This window comes from Columba livia, chromosome W (assembly GCF_036013475.1).
Source record: "Columba livia isolate bColLiv1 breed racing homer chromosome W, bColLiv1.pat.W.v2, whole genome shotgun sequence".
Classification (NCBI taxonomy): Eukaryota; Metazoa; Chordata; class Aves; order Columbiformes; family Columbidae; genus Columba; species Columba livia.
The window spans coordinates 374,884-391,302 of record NC_088641.1 but is presented as its reverse complement, the minus strand read 5'-3'; the positions used below and the strand labels follow the sequence as shown (position 1 = coordinate 391,302).

The window sequence follows — 16,419 nt, the reverse complement described above, 5'->3', positions numbered from 1 at the left end:
CTACGACTTGCAATGTCACCGCAGCATATTCCACATTGTTCGTTCTTTCAGAGACGCAGAACGTGAATCACCACGGCTGGTAGCTCGGTGGTGGAATGGCAGTACAGGTTCCCCAGCTTCTACTTGTCACGTTATTAAAGGAAACCCATTCAAAATGTTCAGTCAAACATCTACACAGGCAAACAGTTCCTGACCTTCCCCTGGCGCTCCGTGGCAGGATAACAGTGGAGATTAATTCTCTCGCCCTATTACGCTCTTACCAGTGTGCTCTTAAAGCTCAAAAATGGAAAGTTATTTGCTGAGGCTTTTATTGTAGAGCAACATGACCTTTACAACACCCACACAATATTAGTGATGCTGAAGTTTCTTGACAAGAAAAAGAAAGAAATGAAGGCATAATGGAGCTGCATCCCTGCAGGTCAGTGTGGGGTGATGTGAGGTTCAGCTGCGGGACTTACACTGGAACATTCCCCCAATAAGAACTGCATGGAATTTGCTCTTGCTATGTGTTATAAGGAACGGATTGGGAAACATAGTGTCTGTTTTCTAATGGGGTTCTGCACCTTACACCTCCCTGAAGCAGCTAAATATGCAAGGCAGAGCATTCAGAACAGAGCGGCTGCTGCAGCCACGTCCTCTGGAGAGCCGGGGCCAGCGCTGCTAGAGCTGCTGGAGGAACGGGGGCTGGGGCGCGAACCGCAGCGCTGCAATGCACGCCGTTGCTCACTGGGAACTGGCCATGAAGAACAGTCCAGCTTCCGTGGCCGTGATCTACCGTCCCGCACAGCCTAAAAACTGCTGCGGACATTTTGGTTAAAAGTTTCTCAGTTTTCCAGTTTTAGAGAAAATTCTACTGCACTCTAAACACATGTCCCCGTATTTCAGGACCAGGCTGACCACTTTCTCCTTGTAGGTGAGACTGTTATTTAAGACCTAAAGCTGGAACCAGAATCTGCAGCTGATTCCCGGCAACTGCGCACGCGTTTGCGGAAGTGCAGCCCGTCTCCTGGCAGCCCCGGAGGACGGGTGTTCGGATCACCCAGCCTCTGAACACGCCACACGCACTCAGGGACACAGGAGGCCAGGCTCCACTGAGCCAGGAAGTACTAGTGATCACAGACGCTTGTTGAGAAGGATCAAAACACATGCGCCTGCTGTTCTGTGGACATGAACCGATACACTGACACCCCGCAAGTGTTTTTGAAAAACATTTCCACTGGAGCTCAGATGTTTTCTAACCCACTTGCAAACTGCAGGGAAGAAAGAAAAAAGAAAAACCAGAATGAACAGTTTATCTCTAAGGACACATAGCTCTAAAAACCCAACACCTATAGGCCATTCATATGATTAATTACTTTGAACAAGAACAAAAATCCTGTAGAAGCTTTCCTGACTCCATTCTTGAATGTTTTACCACTGTTGGTCTGCATAATAGAATTTAAATCACAAAGCGTTAGAGCTTCAGCCTGAACTACAGTGGTGCCCTACGAAAAGTGTAACATTTTAAAATTGCTGTGAGCGCACGGTGCAATCCATTCATTCTGTGTGTGCTTAAGAATATTTATTAATATAACGACACAAGTGCTAGCAGCAAGAAGTAACCTCTAAGTGCTCCTTTAAAACATGGGTTCCACTTTCTGCCTTTGCTGGTGTCTTTGCTGAGATTAGAACACATGTTTATATTCAGTTGACTTCCCCAAAAACCCCATGCTTTGGTTCCCTCATGTAAAAGGCAAAAACCAGACTTTGGCTCAGATTGGAACCCCGTCTGTCAAACAAACAGGTCGCTGGTTCTCCCATTCACCTCAACAGGCCATTAAATCTAGAGCCCAAAGAGAATTCCGATACTGTCCATGTCACTGCTCGTGACTCTGCAGACATCCAGCTGGGGCATGTTGGTAACCACGGTTCTACCAGGCCAATCCTTCTCCTGCCACTGCAGCCAGCTGACGTAAACTGGACCCAACTTTCTCCTCCCGGCCTGGTTTCCTGGTCTAGACCTCTGTACAAAGTTCAGCTTAGATGCACTCAGCTTTCATGCTTTTTCAGGCAGCCCAGAAATACTTCCTGATACAGGTGTATGTACGTATTTTCTGTCACAGCAGGACTACGGTGGGTAGAGTGGCTTGCTATCAGTCTACAAAGAACAGCAATTCTTAGCAAAGTCGCTCTGTAGAAAGTCTGACGTGAAAATCCAGATGGGCAGATAAACAGTCTGTTAATCGCCATTTCCCATCACTTTCCGACGTGCACACTGGAGTTCTCTCTGTGTCACTACCTGAATGTCAAACTCCTTCTATTGTGACCAAGACACGAGTGAGGAACTGGGGATGTTTCTGAGGGACCTGCACAGCCAAGGTGTTCCCGTCACAGAGCTCCGAGCTGCCGCACCAGACAGACAGGAGGACAGCACAGAGCGCTCAGCCAGCCTGAGAGAGAACGGGGCAACGAGGAACCAAAGAACAGGCAAAGCCTCAGCTCCCCACTTGCCTTAGATACACCAAAGAGCCAGCCCTCGAGCACCCGCACAGAGCGAGGGTTTAAACCTTGTCCCGATGGCTTGAACCCGAGGTAATCAGTCAAGTATTTTCTACTTTCGGTAGCTATTAATGTATAATTATTTCACTGTAATTGCATGTGTAGCTGAACTCAAGGGCAACAACTGAGTTTTAACAGGATCGTGTGACATTATTATAATTGAAACTTCTGTTCTATTACAGAAAAAATGACTGCTTTAAGCCAGTGTATTGCCAGGTTCTCCTATTACCATCAGTTAGACTTTCCACTGACAGAAACTCAGGAATTAGCTTTTGAGTACAGATGTCAAGTCTAGTTGAAAGATGAATGAAAAATATCAAATCCAACCAGAAATATAACCAGAATGTAGGCACTTTTTGGCACAGTCAATCTAACCTATTTCAAACGTTTGTTTTTCAGATGACCTGCACTTTGCTCTAAACCCCACTGAGATCTCCATTAGCCGCAAAGGGAGCCCAGGATGACCAGCCCAGATTTACATCTACGCTGCAGTCAGATGAGTTTCTGTCCTAGTGTCAGCGGGTCCCCAAGAGCTTCCCTCTTTTTCGGTATCCACTGATGATAAACACCAAGCAGAACCCAGTCTGAAATTGCCTTTGTCCTCCTCAGCACTGAGGGGACTCGCACACACAGGGGCTGGCTTCTGGCACACCTGCCATTCAGAAATCACGCGGGGATGAGCAGTCTGACGTGCTCGGTGTTTGTGTTCTGTGGTGGGCACTGCAGGGTGGCTTTTCACCTGCCGCCTCCGGTAGCCCTGCTGCATCCTCTGGCACGTGCCGTTCCCTCCTCTGCCTGCACAGCAGCTACACTTCAGTTCAAGGGAGCAGACTGTCTCCCCGCAGTTCTGGCCCTGCCTGGGCGTTCTGGACTAATTGTGCCTCCTCAGCAGACAGGTCCTGGCCCAGGGCACCTGTCAGGTCCTTCACAAAACAACTCTGTGTTCCACAGAAAAGCCCCTCTCTGTGTAATGGTGTGTTTCAGACGGCAGCTGTTTGGCAACGGCAGACTCCAAACGTCTATCCCACACCAGGCCTGGTGCACGCACCACTGTCCTGGGCCAGGGGGTTAACTGTGTGGATCCAAGGAAGCTTGCACGGACAGCAAGGACAATCCCACAGGTTGCCCATCCTTAAGCAGATGACATCACTTTGTGAGGACCTTAGAGATGCCAGCTAATTGAGGGGGGGGACAGAAGACAGATACATCCAATCATGAATGTTTTTGTCTTGTATTAAAAGACATGTAAGTGGAAAAAAAAAATACAAGAATAGGATTATAGTGGGATTACAATATGCAAAAGTCTGTGAAAGAAAAACATTTTTCTACAGCAGCCAGAGTAACACTACTGTGCAAAACTTGTGCTAAGTGGCTTCTTAAATGTATCGATATTCATGTAGCAGCTTAACCCACAGGGCCACAGACACAAAGAAAGGCAGATGTTCTCCAGCGGTGTGCGGTGCACTTGAACATACAAGACGCGCGCAGATACCAATACACAGAAGGGCTGTATGATAACCCGGGCTGATGGCTTAGTTTGCCTTCAAAACCTTGCCCTGCCCTTAAATCTCAGGTACCCAGACCACAGAATCAGCCGCTTGCTTTGTTGTTGGCATCTGCATCAGGATGACTCCAGAATAATGTCATAAGGCAAAGCTCTGAAGTTGGTGCCTATCATTAGCACGTATCTTCGAGAGGAGCTTTCGCGAGATGGGACAGTTCAACTCGGTGCTCTGAAGAAAGGAAGTCTCTAGGTTCTCTTGCTTTCTTGGGCGCTGTTTTCTTTATAGTCGATGAGTTTGACAGATTTTTGCTTTTCATGGATGTTGTTTTCCTCTGTTTTTGATGAGTGGTTCGCAGAGATTTCAGCCCCAGCATCTCACAGTACTTATTGCACTGGTGGAGGGCTCTGAACTGCTCAATGAAGGAAATCGAGCAATTGCCTTTAAAACCTTTGTATCTGTAGCAACAAAGAAAAGAAAAGCCAGATGGGATTTGAAGATTCATTTTCAGCACAGGGAGGCAGAGAATGACTGCTGACTCATAAGCAACTTGAAAACATTAAGCAAGTCTCTTCCATCCATGCATGCTGCACCTGCTTTTTAAAGGAGCAAGTTTTGGTCAAATTACCAGGGTAGAGAAGGGAGAAGAAAGAGCAGGATGCTCCTCTCCTTTTCTCGGTAACCTTAGGAAGCGCGTGTTCTAGTCTATTCTCGTGGCTCCCTGGACATACAACATCCCCAGAGGTGAACTGTGAGTTATCACTGCACAAAACCAAACAAACGGGTTTAGCACTGAAGTTAACACGACATGCTCACTGCACAGCATTCCAGAGAACTTACTTCCTCATGACGATTGCACAGTGCTAAGAACACACTGTCGCTCTAAGAAGGTCAAACTCCTTCTGACAGATAATTAGTGCAACATAGTTTGCCAAATTTTCTTAGAAAGAATGGTACCAGTGGTGAAAATACAATAAAATCCCTTGCAACAAAAGGGGACGATATCTACCTCCATTTGTACCTAACTGTCCTATTTTGCATCTCCAGTGTTCCTCTACAGAGAAGAAGTCAAAAAGATGAAGCCTCAGGCCGACTGCTTTCTTAGATCGGTAATTGCACCCTGGGAGGGAAAATACCTCTTTGGCAGATAATGCAAATCGGAAAGTTTCTCTAGTGTATCTAAAAGGTAATACGTATTGCTCATTCAGGCACATACCAAAATGGTAACGCAGACTGGCAGGCCCCCTGACAGCCAAAAAGTCATCTATACGTTTTGCTGCTGCCTTTGCACACTGTCACAATTGCCCACCCATGGAGGACGTATCCCAAGTGAGTGCGGACAATCTATTTCAGCCACGATGATGAAGACTTTGCAGGCAATTGTAAGGTGAACAGCAGACCTTAATCTTCTAAGGAATTAAATTATTGCTGGTGGTTAACTTCAACAAGAAAAACTATTTGAGAGCTCAACTTTCTCCTCATAAGTATTTGGGAGTCCTTTTTGTCTTATCATACCTATCTTTTGTTTTCAGATTCTTCTTTGACGTCAGAGTTTTTGAACGTTTCATATGCATCTCAACGAAATAAAGCTCCAAATGTATTCTGCTATCATTTGCCAGTGAAGCTGTTCACAGCAGACAAGGCTCCTCTCCCGGTTAAAGAGCAGCCAGCCGGCCCTGCTCGGCAGAAACCGCTCGGCCGTCTTGCTGTACGCAGCCACAGAACCACAGGGCCTTCCCAATTCTCTTTTCCTCTCCAAGTAACTTCTGTGCTTGTTTACCCAAAGGAAGTTTAAGAGCAGTGCCATTGTTACTTCAGGACTTACACCCTGGAGCTCAGCAAGAGAATGAACTGTTCTCTCTCCTTTGGAGAAATAATGGACTTGAGACTTCAGACGTGAGCGTCTCTACTGGAGCCAGCAGGTGTGTGCTCCAGACACACCAGCAGAACATTCAGTTCCACGGGCAAACTGTGCTCAGTGAAAAAATCTCTTTCCATCAAGCATTGATCCTGACTCCAGAAACTAGTTAGAGCAGAGCAACGGACTGCCAGCAAAGAGCAACAACTTAGACCAAACTATTCTGATTAATCTATCATGAACATTCAGTTCACCGCTGCGTCCCTGCAGTGAGTGCCCATGGCACCACGGCCGCTGCGCCCGCCCTGCCGAGCGGGTCCCTGCGGGGGACGCGGCTGTGCGGGCAGCCCCGGGTCCTCCGCCCCGCTGCGCGCCGCCTGCACGCGTGCCCTGCAGTAACGACACGGGCCCTGCGGCGCTCCCACCGCACCGAAAGCCGGCTACGTTCATCTGTGGCCATGCGCTCTTTTTCTTTCTCTCGTTTTCTTAGTCCTTTCTCCTACATAGCCCTTTTGTTGCAGCTAAAGAAAATTTCTTCCTGTGTTTTTCTCATGTTATAAAATTCTGATAATATTAATTTCTTTGTGGAAATAATGTTGGAAAGAAAAAGTTGAGTTAAAAAAGGTCCATTTTTATAATGAAGTAAATAAAAATCTGTCTAAATGTCTTTCCTATCTGTATCTGGGTTTTGTCCCTTCCTGTGTGTCCTTGAAGGAACATCTGAACTAAGAGCAGAAGCAGCAGCATTTGCTCCGATGGTACTACGAGTAAGAGACACTTTACATGAACGACTGAATGCTCTGCTAACTAACTTTAGCTTTAGAATTCAACAAATGCCAGAAACATTTGCAGCCAAAGAAGATAAATATCTTGCGAACAAGAGACAGAACGTTTATATTAAAAACACGTGATCATTGTTATTTTAATAGCTTTGCTCCTAAGTCAAGCCATCCTCATTTCCGCTCTCTTAGAGCAACAGGTTTGCATTGATCCTGTGGCTACGGATGCGGCCCGAGCAGCAGCCCTTGTCCGCTCTGGAAGGCCAGAGGCACGACCGAGCCTCGCGTGGCTCTGCGGCGTGCAGACAGCAACACGGCTCCTACCGGGCCGCAGGGAAACGCACCTACAGACAGCAGACCAAAGCTCTGCACCAGAGCTCTTGGTGTTTGTTCGTCACGGCCTCCAGAGCCCTGTGTGCTTCCACACGGCACATGTGCTCTGGACAGACCTGATGGCCACAGCCCCGCTGCTACTCGCAGCACTGCTGAGCTGTGCTGTGTGGAACTGGGGAACGTCCCACGAGCGCGTGGCGCCCAGACTGCACAGTCTGTATTGCTATCACATGCCTTGTGTTCAACAACACCAAACTATTGACCGTTTCAAGCCTGGAAAAACAGGAATCTGTTATTTTGCACAGCACACGCTATTAATTCACTGACTAGACTGATAAATAAAACCCGGACAGAATTCCATCTCCCAAACTTGACAGCTGGGGATTGGCTTGAGCCAAATCTTCCTGAAATCTGAAGTGGGAAGGTTGGATTTGTCCCCAGTGCCTCTTGTTGCCATGCTGAGTAAAACTAGCTTTGTCAGACAGACGTTCGGATGCACGTTTGGCAAACAGCACTCCTGCTAATCAGCGTGAGCACAGGTCACTGTGCTCCTCGGTCTTCGTTTTTGTGTTTACCGTTCTTGGATAAATACTTGAGCACTTGTGCATAGCTTCTAAATTGGCCGGGTTGTTTTGCTTGGCTTCAGCAAACGATCTACTGAAGAGCTTATCGGAGGACTGCTCGCCTGACTCTGGTGCACCCCAGTGGCTACGCCGAGAATATTTTCCAGGCTTTCTGGTTTCTAGTTGGGCTTCGCCCTCTACCGACAGAAACTGGTCTGCAGCTGCCTCAGTGCACTGAATAATGACCCTTCGCTTTGCCTTCGTTTGGTTTCCAATTCACTGGTAAATCAGACACAGAAAGGATAAAAGATCAGAATTAAAGAGTGCTAATTGTTGGAAATACGAATTTCTCCACAGCCTCTACAGGACAGGAGGGAAAGAGGAAGGCAAAGGATACAGAAATGCTTATCCAGAAATGGCTGTTCAGACTTGGAATACAAGTCTGAACCCAAAAAAAAGGGAATGAGCAATGCTGAATAGAGGTACAGAATTTTAATAGATGCTGTTTATTGTGCCTGGTTTACAAGAAACACTGGGGGATATAGAATGCCATGAATAATTCATGACAAATTCATCAATTAGAGTTGTACTACGACATGAGATGATGTGAAAGCTTGACTATACTACGAGCCTGGCCATGGTGGGGGAGGTGGTGGTTGGTTTGATTGTTCGTTTTTTTCCCCTGATCACAAGCTTAGAGTGGAATTAGAATTGTATTTAATTTACATTCCAACCAGGAACAGTAAGAATGTTCTCCCATTCACCACAGAAGCACTTCCCAAGGATATTTTTCATTGGCTGTGACGGGCTCAGGCTGCGAAGACCTGGAGGCAGAGGCCTGTCTGGGCTCAGGGAGGTCATTACCTCTGCAAAGCCTCGTTGAGGAAAACTCCGTCAATGTCTGTATGCCACACAGATTTTATACCACTAAATCAGCCTCGTATCTTCGCTAATAATACAGCTAAAATCTTAACAGTACCATACTACGTTTTTAGTCTCCTAAAGTCTCCCAAAAAAACCTGAAGTCACCATAAAACTACCAGGAAACTGGCCTCTTTAAATATTACAAACAGATCTTTTGTTTTATCTCAGAATTACTGCTTTCGAGAGAGAAGGGAAAGAGACACCATCAGATCCCCTAACGCATGTCCTTTTTAATCAGGTAAGCGGCCTGTACAACACTGAACAGACACCTTCGCTCCACCCGTGCAGCTGACAAGAACACAGGCTCAATAAAAGCTCACGGCCACTGCCTGCTGTACGAAGAAAAACTGACTCATAGACTTCTAAACTGAGAAAGGACTCTTCATAAAAGCTTGTGTCATAAATACACATATTCTAAAGCTCTGGCGCTTTTGCTGGCCGCAAGAGGGATTTCAGGTGCGTTCTCTCACACAGCTCCCGTACCAGTCCCTCTCAGGCATGTCCTGCCCTGGCTGCCCAGCACGGCGGCAGGTCCCAGAGCACAAGGGCCATCAGAAGGGGCACCCCGGCTCCCGGCAGCAGGAGCCGCCGGCGGGGCTGGATTTGCATTTGCTGGGGCAGGGGCTGGTGAGGGCAAGCGCTGGCTCCGGCAGCGGGCAGGGTCTGAGGGATGTCCGAGAGCACAAACAGCAGGGCTGTCACTGTCTCCCAGGCTGGGGCCAGAGCTGGCCCTGCGCTTTCAGCCCCACCTTCCTCCAGCTGATGTACCACCACGTACAGAGCCTATTTGCTTGCAAGTCACCACAGACCTGGATTTCACTCACGAAATGCCCTTTGAATACACCTACTTTAAGGGAGGCGTGAAGGAAAAGCAACGCCCAGTCTACGGTGTAGCCCCATCCTTTTAGAATAAAAGAAACGTGTTTCCCTTATAGGCAGGTTCCCATAAATATGAACAAAATAAGTGAAAAAAGTCAGATGAGGATTGTTTTCTTCCAAAGTTAAAACAGGAATATGTTCCAGTGTGCCCTCCCCCAGCGTGTTTACACTGTGAAGAGATTGATGTGTAAAGCAAAACCATGCTGTTCAGAAATAATTTGTCACTCACCCTTTGGCCTGCGTTGCTATGCCAACATCAGTTAACTTCATTCCTACACCTACAAGGCAACAAGGAAAGAGAGCTTATGTTACCCTGGAATTCCCAGGAACACCTTCGGATTCAAAAGCAGCATATATAGAAGCATTAAATATTATTTATTGATTCATGGTTTTACTCATTTGTCACCATTTTTTCACACATTTTAAGGTACCCCAATGCACAATAGGATGGTTGTGCTCTGTATCACTAGCAATTCCTAGAAGTCAGTCTCACGCTGGTAGTTTACGGACAGCAAGGCGATAAACAGAGCAGAACTTGTTTCCTGTGCCAGACAGTTGGTGGGAAAGAGGGGTTACCCCTTGATGACTGCATTGTAGGAAACATACAGAATCTTCGCTTATGCACCTGTCCTGACATTTAATTACGGGGTCTGTGGTCCTGATGCTTTGCAAACTTGAGTACAATATCTACCAGCAGGAACTGGGTATTTGCTTTGCCAATCAAATAGCAATAGGTCACTCCACCTTAGCTTTAGTTTTTGAGTGAGAGATCCAAAATCTCTTTTCTCACTCAGTATTTCCAAAAGCTTGGGTATTTAACCTGCCCCTCTGTTGAGTTGTTTACAGGCAAAATCCAGCCCTGCAGTATGCAATTTTTTCTGTACAGGAAAATGATGGTCCGAAGACCATTTTCCTCCAAGAGTACTCTTAGAAATCTCAACTGGTATGCCTGAAAAAGACTCAAATGAAGATGACCAGAGGGGAGGGCTGTTCCTCTTCAACAGCAGCAGGTATATTGACACGGGGGCAGCAATCCTTAGAGAGGCCCAGATACCATCTCTGCTGTTATGCTTCACTCAGGCTAGGATTCTGTTCTTTCTTCTCCCTTTAAATAATTCCAGGAGTTTTGTTGCTGATTTTCCTGCCCTCTCTTGTTAAAGAGATATTTCGGATATTTTCTAAGATTCCACCTTTCTTTGATTTTCTTTACCAAGGGTCTCTTTCTCCATTTCAAATAAACCTTCGCATATGGTGTCGGGACAGGCCCAGCAATGCAGCAGCGGGAAGGAGTCACGCCCTCAGAAGCTCAGGGCAGCATTTACTGAACGTGAGAAGGGTGTTCCTTCACCATTTTTCCTTTCTTGGTGAAACATGCTTCTTCAGACCTAGCCAGGACCTGAATGTGGAGCATTCCACTGTTCAGAGACTGCACGCATTTAAAGACAAGGAAAAGTGAAAGACTGGGCTGTTATTAACAACCGAAGGCTTTCATTCACAAGATATTTCATTAACCTCTGGGAGGTAAGACAATAAGCCAGGCTTGACTCATGCTGAGTGTCCCGATTTACTAAGGCGACTGTTAAGAATGTGAGATTTGTTTTTTTCTTTCCAAACTGTCTTCTTGTAAGAACATAAATTGATTAGATAAAGATCATAATACTGCATAGGTTAATACGTGCTAGGCCCTGCTGCCACAGTAGGCAATTAATTAATGTCTTTCTGTGCCCCAGGTGACACACTAATAAACACAGTGCACTTAGAAGAGGCTAGAAAATAAAATGCCCTAACTCCCTCTCCTATCTCTTATTCTGATGAGCACAAGACTCCGTATAAAACGGGCACAAGGCCAGGGTACCGTCCACATCTGGAGGAGACTCTGCCCATTACAAGGTTGCTCAGCACTGCCAACAGGACACAGAAAGCCAAGAAAACATTGCTCAGAAATAACAGTCTGGACGTTCTGCAGCTGCTGGGATTGACTGAGTGGTCACCAGCCTGTATCATGGGAAACCATTTAACTGCCCCCACCCAGACAACTCACCTTGCAGGTCAGTGACCAGCAAACTCCCACTGGTCCTCTCATACACCCAGTGCTGGAAGGTGCAGCACTTCTGGCCAGCCTCCGAGTCTCTTCTCAGGAAATTTACTTCCTTGCCATCTCTGACAGAGTATTTCACAAACTCCCCAACCAGCTCCTCCTCCACTGTCGCATAGGGGATGTTATTAGCAGGGCGATGAACAAGAAAAATAGGAATGATCCTAAAATCAAGGGATAAAAACTCATAAAATCCAGAGTTCTGTCAATGAAAGAGGAAGAAACAGACAAAATGGCCAGTGATCTCAGAGAGTGAATGAACAGCTCCCAGGTCTAAACCAAGCCAGGAGACATCTGAATAAGACCTTGTGTCTTCTAAACGGAGATGGAGATTCAGCCTGCTGCCAAGCATGCAGGCCTTACCCCTCACGCAAGGCAGATGGAATTTCAACCATCGTTGCAAGTCCAACTCTGCACAGTAGCCTGACACTGGAACAGCAAATCCTTGGAAAAAGATCTATTACCAGCTCCTCAAGATGCTGCTTCCCAGCCTCGGAGGCAGAGGTGAACCTGGACTGAGCTACTGGTCTGACAAACATGCTCAGGAAATGGAAAACTTCTGAAATGAAATAAACCAGCCTTGGGGAAAACCTGCAATCAGAGTTGGGTTTTCTGGGTTAAGCCTCTCTTTACAGAGAAAACTTGTGTAAGGAGTGACTTCATACCAGCTTCAGAATGCCCAAGATTTCTCTCAATATTTCATTTCTAACGGAAAGCTGGAAAGCTGAGTTATCCCCCACTGCTGTTACTAGATGATACCAGAGTATCACCCAGTGGTGTTACTTTACAAACACGAATTAATTCCTCTAAATTTATATAAAAACCATGCCTTTGTCTTCACTTCTTATCACCCTTCTCTAATGGGAATGGAGTCTCTCACCACCTTGATACTCAGTATTATTTAGGTCGTGACACTGTTCTCAGGACTCCTCTCTCTTCTTCTTCAGTAATTACTTCTAGCTATCAGTGGGCAGCTGTGGCCAGGATGACGTATCTACACATACATGTATATATATGCATATATATATATATATATATATATATATACTCACTCTGGTACTTCCCCAAAGCCTTCCAAGTGTTCAGCTTCAGCTGCGTACATCTTCGCATACTCTCTTGCAGTAGTCTGGACATAGCATTCCTGTATTACAAACAGATATGCCGATGGAATAATCCTCAAAACTTTTAACAGATCATCTGTTTGAACGTTTGCAAGACAGCTTTTCCACACAATTCTCGCTTCTAAAGGACAGGGAAGCTCACCTGCAGTGCGAGTCTGTAGTTCTTTTGCACTAGATCATCCCTGCTCTTGGTCCCGTAGGTGATGGCGTTGTGCACTTTGAGCACGCAGGGATGGCCAGGAAGGAACATCGGCACGAGGCCTCGCAGCACTCTGCTGCGGAAGGCTCTCCGGTGCATGCCTTCACCAAAGTGAAGCTCTTCTGTAGCTATTGTGCCATGCAGGTTCCCACCAAAATAGCTGTCACTGATTAAATCTTCTCTGAACACGAGCTGCATGAACTCAATTTCTTCCGCACCTGAAACAAAACACCACTTTGTTCTGCACAACGTCCCTCTGCAGTCACAGGGAAAGGGGTGGACATGGGAGAACAAATGCGTTTATCCACAGAGTATTAAGGAAAATGCTCAATGAAAACAGAATACACGGCCTAACTTGTGTTCATATGGGGCTGGGATCCTGCTGCCTAAAGCCTAAAGCTGCCAGGAGAACGGTGGCAGTTCGGGTCCGTAAGGAGAGATACAGAGCGCAGCAAACAAAAACCAGCTGAAAATCACAAAAGCTGTTTTTAAAACTATTAGGGTGGTTTTAAACCGGAGCTTCAAATGAAGCTGAAGTCAGTCAAGCTGGCTGAGAACTAAAGAGGCACTGAGAGAATAAGGAGATCCTGCCAACTCTGCTTTTTGGTATTACAAACACAGTAACACAGCTAACGAGCATCTGTGTCTGTAGATCTGAATTTAAAAGTAGAACACAGTGCCGTGCCCCACTGTGCCCAGAACACGTTCTTCTGAAGCGAGCCTGTCTCTTCGGAAAAGCCAGAAGTTGCCGGTATAACCACAGCCTGCTTTCGCCTCCAGCTTGGAGTGTTTTCAAAGATCGTGCCCATGTGTGTGTAGAGGCACGCGGCTGAAAGGGGCCTCAGTCCCTACCCAACGTGACCGTGCCGGAAATGTGCCCTTCCCAGTACCGACCACCTTCACCGCACCAGCTCCAGTGCTGCACGCTGCCATATTAAAGTGTTTCTTTTCAACTTGGCAAGCACCAGCTTAAAAATAGGTTCATTAGCAAAGGTAGGAAAAAAAGCATGATTTTGATTTCATAAGTCACTTTGAACAAGAGCCACATTTCTCTAAATGCCCATGCCAGTTTCAATCGAGAAGCAAACCCACAAATTTTAGTGATCTTTATATTCAGGAGAAATTGGTACAACAATATTTCTCTTATCCCCCCACCCGTGGATTTTGAAGGTACCAGTGGCATAACAATGTGTGCCTAAATTTGTTACAGCTGCAATCCAGCAGGATTATGGATTTCACCCTTATAAATGGTGACTGGAATATAAATGGGAAAGAAAAAAAAAGAGAGATTAAAAAGTGGTTAAGGTTAAACACTGAGAGAAACGAAAACACCCTAACTGCACTTCAGGTTGCTCTAATGGTAACATTTCAAGGAACACCAGTGGAAAAGATAAATGAGAGCACAAAAGGTGTACGCTCCGGACAAATGAAGTCCTCAGCTCCCTTCATGGTCGTCTCCGGGTTAGGTTCTGAACACTAACGCCTCTGTTCAGAGCACAGAGGAAACAGCGCTCATCCAGAGCTGGACTCAGAAGGTTCCTTAACTCCACCTAAAACGCTTTGTTGATCACAAGTGATACAGTGCGGACACATGAAAAGTCTTGTTTTTATTTGAACAAGGAACTACATGTTTCATTTTATTCTTCCAGAAAAAGAAAGAAAAACCAGTTGCCTAAGTGAAGTACTCAATTAGTACAGAGTGTTCAAAAACGCTAAACCAATTTGCAGCGCACTATCTATCCTTAGCTGCAGCACAGCAAGGCAGATGCCGAGTGTGATGAAACACAGGCTAACGTATAGGGAAAGCATTCCAAATCTTCATGCTGCCTTTCTCTTGGAGTAAAGTTACATAGCAGGTGACTTGCAAAGACCATGTGTTTAAACAGCCCTGGCACGTTTTTCTGCCAAAAGCGGGGCTCTGCGTGTGGAGGCATCGCTCTTTCACCCTCTACCGGCTGGGCAGAGCTGGTGCACCGAGCTAACGAGAACTTACACCGTCAAGTCAGACCAGGAATTTGTCATGGCGTGTACGCCACAGCCCTGCACAAACCATTCCATCCTACATGAAGGTAATTCACCCGCAAAACTCCCACGAACGGAGGTGAATTTTAACTTGCATGGTACAGAAGAGGTGAGTGCAAAAAGGGAAAGACAGCTAATGAAAACCACAATACTGATTCGGTGGATTCCCATAGTTTCCCATGGGATAACTATCAAAACGTCTCCATCTGGTTATATTTTTCCATCCTTTGTTCTGTTCAGAAATCCGAATGAACAAAAGTTTAGAGCACACGTTCAAATAGATGTGTGTACATACCTTCACAATTCTGAAAACTCGAGAGATGTTCCAATACTACAAGGAAACAAAGAAACAGATTTTTTACCCAAAAAATGAATGAAAACGGCCATTATCATTATTGTTAATCAAAATCATAAACTGGGATTTACCTTCAGAAGTCAGATTAAACTCAGCAGTCACCTTTCCATACACGTTATTCAAGCAGCAGTAATACATTCCCTGGTCTTTGTTAGTGGCTTTAGCTATTGTCAAAGAGACGGGAGAGTCATCCTGGGCACTGGAACAGAATATGTTGATTTTCCACATTAACACTTTTAAAAGATCTTCCTCCTTTCCCTGGAATTTCCACCCCTCAGCACAAAGACTGCTTCAAATGTGATGCACATAGACAAAATACTTTATTTCACCCTACTTAGAAGCATTCAGCCTATCATGTGTTTCACAATAGATGATCCTTCTACATTCTGAGAGGAAAGTACCTCAGTCCCCAAATAATTAAATCACATCAAAGGCATTCTAATATTCCTACCAATAGCATGGCCAAAATATAAAGTATGACCATATAAAGCCCCAAATGCGGTACGCTGTTCCTCAGTATTGACTCCTCACCCAACTTTCTCTGCTCCTTTGGTTTTTTCAAGCTCCCTGACGTCTGTGTATGCAACCTCACGGATGGACCAAGAGCAGACATCACCACTGGGGTGCAATGCCACGTGAATGCAGCTCCAGCAGCGGCCGCCCCCGGCTGGCTCTGGCAGCAATAAACCGCACTCGAACAGGGCCAGGCCTGACTGAAAAGTCCCTGCTTAAGTTGATTTTTGCACCTATCATACTAATCCCCTTAACAGGTACAAGAGTGAATCACTGCCGTGTTTCCCCAAAAGCTACTTGGAAACTACCGGTTCTTCAGAAACATTCACTCACCTTCTCTGCACGCGAGATAGTAACTTGGAATCTTTAGTCCATGTAATGGTGGAATCACCATGAATGTCACCAAATTGACAGCACAGCTTAATGTTTCCAGAGCAGTCAGGGAACAAATCTGCTTGGATTTTCTTCAGCAGCTTGGGAGCTTGAAACAGAAGAGCCACATTTTAGGATTAGAAGACAATTATATTGGTCTGGCATTTTAAAGGAATCCCAGAATGATTTGGAGATGTTAAGAATATGAATCTGACAACACTGGTAAATAATTGCCATTTATTCTGATGCAGAACCAAGGCTTTAAAATATGGAGGTTTTAACAGACTAATTCAGTGTCCCACACAGTCAATGAAAAGGTTTTCAATGCAAAGACACTTGGAATTTATGGAACAGGACCCAAGGGCA

At 45.8% G+C, this 16,419-nt stretch overlaps 1 protein-coding gene across 4 annotated transcripts in view; it reads right to left on the bottom strand.

Moving 5' to 3' along the window:
- Positions 1–16,419, bottom strand: part of LOC135575255 (alpha-protein kinase 2-like) — a 59,270-nt gene that overhangs the window by 21,242 nt on the left and 21,609 nt on the right. For 3 of the 4 annotated variants that reach the window (XR_010468628.1, XM_065044490.1, XM_065044491.1), the window contains exons 4-10: positions 16,015–16,162; positions 15,240–15,367; positions 15,109–15,144; positions 12,735–13,009; positions 12,524–12,612; positions 11,418–11,635; positions 9,606–9,654 (exon numbers count right to left, since the gene is read on the bottom strand). Coding sequence is in view for 3 of the 4 variants with exons in the window: in XM_065044490.1 (XP_064900562.1) it covers positions 9,606–9,654; positions 11,418–11,635; positions 12,524–12,612; positions 12,735–13,009; positions 15,109–15,144; positions 15,240–15,367; positions 16,015–16,162 (943 nt within the window). In the remaining variant the exon portion in view is untranslated. Of the gene's footprint in view, positions 1–3,753; positions 4,499–9,605; positions 9,655–11,417; positions 11,636–12,523; positions 12,613–12,734; positions 13,010–15,108; positions 15,145–15,239; positions 15,368–16,014; positions 16,163–16,419 lie in introns of those variants that run through there. The other variant, XM_065044489.1, reaches the window with a different exon arrangement.